The sequence below is a fragment of the Solanum tuberosum genome, unplaced genomic scaffold (assembly GCF_000226075.1).
Source record: "Solanum tuberosum cultivar DM 1-3 516 R44 unplaced genomic scaffold, SolTub_3.0 scf00155, whole genome shotgun sequence".
Classification (NCBI taxonomy): domain Eukaryota; kingdom Viridiplantae; phylum Streptophyta; class Magnoliopsida; order Solanales; family Solanaceae; genus Solanum; species Solanum tuberosum.
The window spans coordinates 391,065-397,653 of record NW_006239081.1 but is presented as its reverse complement, the minus strand read 5'-3'; the positions used below and the strand labels follow the sequence as shown (position 1 = coordinate 397,653).

The 6,589-nt window shown below is 34.1% G+C and overlaps 1 protein-coding gene across 1 annotated transcript; it reads right to left on the bottom strand.

Annotated features, from left to right (window-relative positions):
* Nucleotides 1-859: 859 nt before the first annotated feature.
* Nucleotides 860-5,214, bottom strand: LOC102577929 (auxin-responsive protein IAA27). Its single transcript, XM_006353410.2, has 5 exons — nucleotides 4,700-5,214; nucleotides 2,488-2,714; nucleotides 2,096-2,237; nucleotides 1,400-1,461; nucleotides 860-1,243 (listed from the first exon to the last, which is right to left on the bottom strand). The coding sequence occupies exons 1-5, from the start codon at nucleotides 5,119-5,121 to the stop codon at nucleotides 1,209-1,211; spliced, it is 888 nt and encodes a 295-aa protein (XP_006353472.1). The 5' UTR covers nucleotides 5,122-5,214; the 3' UTR covers nucleotides 860-1,208.
* Between the last annotated feature and the right edge of the window lie 1,375 nt (nucleotides 5,215-6,589).

Below are 6,589 nucleotides of genomic sequence, written 5' to 3'. Positions count from 1 at the left end.
GAATCCAATAGTTTTCTCTTGAGAAATTAAATACTCCCACCGTCTCAATTTTGTGATAAAGTTTGACCAATTCTACTAAAAAAAGGTCAAAAAACGGCCTTTTGATTGGAGGTCGGTTTTTACTGCTTTTTTAATAGTGTAGGCACGGAGTTTTAAAATGAATGAATGACTTTTGTATCTTGCAAGACTCTAAGATGAGTTTTAGATATTTATCTAACTATAAATTATATTTGACATTTTTTGGGGATAAACTAAAAAAAACATGTCATATAAATTTAGACAAAAAGAATAAATACCTATAACTATTTGAATATGCACTCAATTATTTATAGTTCTAGTAGTGGATTGAGTTGAGAGTTTTGGGCTTTCTTCAGTGGGCTAAAGATATGGATTTTACTAGGCCTTAATTTAGTTGAGAAATTTGGATTACTAGAACCACCAACCAATAATTAGCTTGACCTCGGAAATGTATGATCTTGAACTTTTAATGTAGAACGTACATCGATGTTATACACCCTGGAGAATGAAAATTACACTTTTACAAGTTATACCACAAGGGCATACGTTTAGTACTATCTTCGTTCTACCTATCAAATCAAATTAGGTCTTACATCCACGGGGTATAACATTAATACAATCTTCGTTCTATCTATCTTGTTAAGTTATTTAGAAAGATCGGCAAAATTTAATTATTCACAAGCTTTGACAAATTTAGCAATACTTGATACTATCTTCATTCTACTTAGCTTATTATTCATGAACACTGTCCGAGTTCTTATCCATATGTTTTATTACAATCGAATAAACATATCAGAATACCGGTACCTGTACTGGTAGGAGGTAATAGGTGCCCCATGAATTTAATCGTGATGCACATACAAATAGACTTCTATAAACAAAAGTGAGACCATTTACATATTCTTTCATAAGCCTTGGAGACTCAAGCAGTAGGAATACAGAAGAAAAAAAATAGCACAACATACCTACTAAGGCTATAAATTGGAACTCTTGCATATTATGAATATATATGTAACACAAATAGTTACACTACAGATTTCTAAGACAGAGAAACTCGAAATCCTGGCATCGATCTTCAAATCCAAATTTGGTCATCTACCTTGACATGTATAGGAAGAAACACGTGAATTTCGACTTCTCATTGCTTATAGAGAATTGATTGAGCGTTTGCAGCGGAAGTACTGCAGATTCTAACGATCTTTACACTTCTCCGTGGCTCTTGGAGCTGCAGGAAACAGGACATATACTGTATGTTACATGTCGTATAATGTAACATTCATTCTCGCGTTGTTTAGTTTGGGACATTTCGTAATGGAAGTAGTCGATGTAGTAAACAAAATCGGATGCATTTCTCAGATGTATGTGAGCAAAATGTAATTACCTAGACCATTTGCATCTGAACTCTTCATGATCCTCAGCTTCTTGCAGGATTCTGTGAACATCCTACAAACATAAAAAAGCGACGAGTAGGAATTACATAGTAAAAATGAGTGATGTTCAACTGATGGGAATGATCAATTAAACTCTCTTGGACAAATATCATAAGACTCGTTGAGAATGATTCTAATCTAGTTCAAGGCTTGTCAAACGTAAAAGGCGTCTGGTGGGATCTTCATGAACAGCAAAATATAAGTCAACTTTGATAGTAAATTTATGAAGCTTGTGAGGCAAAGTATATATTGTAGCCAGTGGGGGATCCAGGATTTCCATCAAGGGGGTTCGGGAAAAAAAAGAGTAGTGCTTAAGATTTGAGGTTTGAACCTCTCAACCACTAAGCCAACCTCTAATCTTATATTCAAGAGGTTCAAAATCAATATATAAACATAAAAATTCTTAAAATACCTTAAATATACAACGTAATTTTTTGCCGAGGGGGTTCGGGTGAACCCCCTTGGCAAACTCTAGGTCCGCCCCTGATTGTAGCGTGAACAGGCATTTACACCAGTCCTCTATCGTCAAGACAGGTTCAAAATCATATTTACTGCATTAGAGCTCTAACAAACTAACATGTTTGTGAGCTTTAAGAAAGTTTTTCGTAGAATTTTTAAAAAAAATTGATGTAAAATGTAAGACTTACTCCCATGGTACATCACCGACAAGCATCCAATCACCGTCCTTGTCTTCATAGGTAAGAACATATTCCGATCCATGTAGAAGATCCGCCAATTTGCTTACTTTTAGTCCATCACTTAAAGAAATGCCTTGAGTTTCACATTGACCTAAATAAATTATAGATAATACTCAAAATTAACAGGCTCTTCTAGAAGATAGCAAACTCAGTACAAAGTCCAAAATTGAAACTGTGACCAGTAAAAAGCTTCTTCATTAGACTACCATCACATTTCGTTCAACATTTCAGAGTCGAAAAGAATAATCACACGAAGCGTTCATGGAGATTCCCTCAACGGTACAAGTCATAACGAACCAAAAACCAAGAATTAGCATTTGATGTTTTTCATAAAGCATTACCAGCTTTGAAGCAACTGAACATTTTCTCCAGTGCTGAAGATAGATCCTGATAGCTGTTGTAGATAGTAAGATCGACCTTCCTCAGATACGGAGCACCATCCATGCTGACTTTGACATAATGACAACCTGCTACTAGCTTAGCATTTGTATTTTCCTCGGTCTTTAGAGGACTGCTAATCATATTCTTCCGAAAAGATCGAATTGGTGGCCATCCTACTACTTGTGCCCTGACCAAATAATAAAAGAAGCTTCAATTCATTTGTGGTTCTAATTATCTTGATTCTAGAACTTTACAGGTCAAAACTGAACAGCTAGATGCAAAAGTGAAGACAAAATTACGCCAAGTTGGTAGGGAGGGGGAATTACAAGCCTACCAAACAGAAAAAGAAGAGAACAGTACAACCAATTTATCAGAGATTCAACTTAAGCAATGACTACAACAAATCATACGATTACAACTACAACATCGATGCCTCAACCGCCAGAAAGTTGGGTTTGACTATATGAATAGTCAATAACCATGTAATCATACAAGTTGGGTCTAGGGAGGGTAGGATGTATGCAGACCTTACCCCTACCATTGTGAGGTAGAGAGGTTGTTTCCAATAGACCGTCAGCTCAAAAGAAGTGAAATCAAAGCAGGATTGAAAAGAAAATCATAGCAGCAGAAGAACAAGATGAACAAAGCAAAAGAAGCAACATGTAGTATTAAAATTGAAGAATAGTCTACTAGGCAAATACGAGCTAATACTACTAAATAAGTAGAAGATGGGCAGAGGGAACAAGCCCCCTTGCAGAGGTGCATCCAGGATTTTAGATGATGGGTGCACTATTACGAAAAGGTGGATCTAAGTTATAAATTTTGATCGATTTGACATTTAGGTTCTTATCACTAGAAATCATTAAAATTTTAAAATTATAGGTCCAAAATTATTTTCTATCTATGATCTCTATCCAAACCTCTCATAGAGTTGTTACCCAATTTTAGAAAGAAAGAAAAATAAAACAAGATAGATAAAAGATCCATATACCCTTCGGGGTGGCCCACTAGTTTGGGCTTGGGACTTCCATGTTGGAGGTCTCAAGTTCGCAATCCCTTGCCAGCAAAAGCAAGGGGTTTGCCTTCTGGGTCGAGCTCGTCGTGTTGGGCTTGCCTAGTGCGGGTTACCTCTCCTATGTGGTTTGCGAGCTATTGCATAGGAGCGGGGGTTGTACCCTGTGCGCACCCAAAGGGTAGCGGCTACGGGTTTCCCTTGTCATAAAAAAAAAAAAAAAAAAGATCCATATTTCTAACCTCACTTAGAAAGGTGCACCCAATCATCATCGCACGACATTTTATGATACTTAGAGTGTGGGTTCACACATCTATATTTAAATTTTTTTAAAAAAATATAACACTACTATACATGATTTCGGGAGGGGAGCATGGGTTCACGTGAACCCGGTGACCCCCTCCCGGATACGCCTCTGCCCCCTTGCCTCTCCCACATACAAGTATGACAGACTCGGCTAGTTGGCTACCTACTACCCTGATCCTCGACCTACATACCTTCTTATCTAGAGTCACTAACCATGTTGCTCCATTTTAAGCTCGTCTATGACCAATACAATATCAAAAGAACAGCAACAACTACACCTCATTCCCAACCAAGTAGGGGTCGGCTATATGAATCCTCACTAATAAAAATATGTAGATTTAGCTAATGATAGCACACGATCGAGGAAAACTGTCCATATAGGTGAAAAAGTTGCAAAGTATAAGAGGGTTGTGTTACACTGAAAGCCAGCATAAAACTAGTTAATTCATAATGAATCCTCACAATACAGAAAAAAACATAGGATTCTCCAAGAAAAATATTGTGATGGTTGAAGGTTGAGCAAATACAACAAAAGAAATTTCTGTACACAATACACAAAAGTGCTGAGAATCAACAATTTCTCCAGTGAGGACATGGAGACAATACATGTATTCTAAGGAAAAAAGACAGAAAACACCAAAACATGCTTGCATCATACTATGAATCTAAGCTAGCATTTGACCATACCAAATTTGGATTTTTGGGACTTCCACTAACAAAACATCAAAAAAAAATTCTAAGTAAAATGCATGTGGAAACACAACATCAAAAACTCAAACTTTTCAACTTCCTAATTTATAGCTAAACAAGAGCTTATATAAGTACTTATTAAGGGTAAGTTTTGAAAGATTTACTTTGCAACTGGAGCAACCCCATGACTATTAGTACTAGAAATCAGTGCCTTTTTCTCTTCCACTGGTCTAGGTGATTTTGGAGTTGCCTCTTTCACAGAGCTACTCTCAGTACAAACAGAACCAAGAATCTTGTTTCCAACTTTTACGCCCTTTGGAGAAACAATAAAGCTACTATTTTTAGCAAAATCAACTTCAGATCCAAAACCCCATCTCCCAGAATCATTATTTATGGTATCAGAAAAACCCCTTTTAGCTCCAGAAGGGAAAATTTTCAAAACCCCAAGTGGGTAATCATTCTTATCTGGTGGTGATTCAGAACCAGGCAAGCCTAGTCTAAGTTCAGTTGCCTTAAAGTTCAAATCTTTACTGTCCATTGATGAAACACAGCTCTTATCAGAGTTTCCCTCTATGGATATAGACATAAAAAATTCAAGAAAATGGTGTGCAAGATTATCAATGTAGCAGTGTGCTTGATTGTTAAGAAGAAATAAGAAAAGGGATATTTGGGCTTTCTGTAGCTTGTCTGTAATTTTATACAATTATGCCATGTGTCATCTCTCACCTACAAAAACACACATTCACTCACTGTAGCAGAAAGAGATAGAACTGGAATAAGAGAAATATTCACTCACTAACGTGAGTTCGCGGTTGAGTAGTAAGTACTTCTTTATCTTTGTTTGAGAACTTACGAAATCGCTTTTGTTAGAGTCATTTTACCCTAATATGAATATCAAAATATCGAATGGAAAACTAAAAGATAAAAATTACTCCGTCTATATTTACTTTTCCAATACTAAAAACATACTGATAAATAACAATTTTATTGTATTATTTTAAAATATAATAAATTTGTTTTTTTCTTTTTAAAATGACTACATTTAATAAAAGGAAAAAAGCTTAAGTATATTATCTAACTTTGTCAAAAAAATTATCTATATTATCCGTTAAAAAATTGGTTAATCTTTATCATTATCGTTTGAAAAAAGGTTCATTCATGTCATTATTTATTAACTGAAACAGCATAGATAAGTCAAAATTTAACGAATGATATAATAAGCCTTTTTGAAACAAAGTTTAATGATATATTTGAGTAATTTCCTAAAAAATAAATTAATTAATAATATGATTGAATCAAAATAGATCATACATAAAAATAATTTTGTAAAATCAAAATTGTATTTTTAATTAATAAATAATGATATAAATAAAAAAAAATGATATAGATAAATCAATTTTTTAATAAACGACAGACTTAGAAGAGAATATTATATATAGGAAGAAGGCTGTGAAAACAGGGACAAATAAAACACAGCTAATTCTTTCAGTAAAAAGGTGCTTTAGCTTTCTTGCTTTCTTTTTTTACAACTTTTTCTAAAGCATGCATAATATTAGCATTTTCCCCCCATAATTATAAGTAAATTTTAATTTTGATTCTTATAATATATGAATTCGTCCATGGTTAGTGAATGATATATATTACTTCTGCAACACTTATATTATTTATTTATTTTTGAAGTTTTGGGATCACAGAATATGAATTCAAGATTATCTAAAAAAATTGTGTGTATTAGTTCATATATTTTTTTTGAAAATAACTTTGTTTGACTTAAAATTTTGTGCGTCCATTCAAAACGATAGTGACCAATATCCATTGTGTTTCAAAGATCGACATCACTTTTTTAGAAGTTCCTAAGGCATGAAATAGAAATTCGGGATTATTTAAAATTTTCTTGTATATTAGTCCATAAATTTTTCTGACCAATTTCGTTTAACCCCAAATTTTATGGGTCCTTTAGTGAACAATACTTATCATTTCTCAAAGACTAAAAAAGACATCACATGTGATAGAAAATGTTTTACTCCTAAAATAAATAAAAAATCGATAAAAAT

What these genes read in the sequence shown, in the direction of transcription:
- LOC102577929 (XM_006353410.2), bottom strand. Translation starts at nt 5,121, where the DNA reads ATGTCTATATCCATAGAGGGAAACTCTGATAAGAGCTGTGTTTCATCA. An exon ending in GTTCAGTTGCTTCAAAGCTG is followed by an intron (nt 2,238 to 2,487) that starts GTAATGCTTTAT and finishes TAATTTATTTAG; the next exon opens with GTCAATGTGAAACTCAAGGC. An exon ending in GTCGGTGATGTACCATGGGA is followed by an intron (nt 1,462 to 2,095) that starts GTAAGTCTTACA and finishes TTATGTTTGTAG; the next exon opens with GATGTTCACAGAATCCTGCA.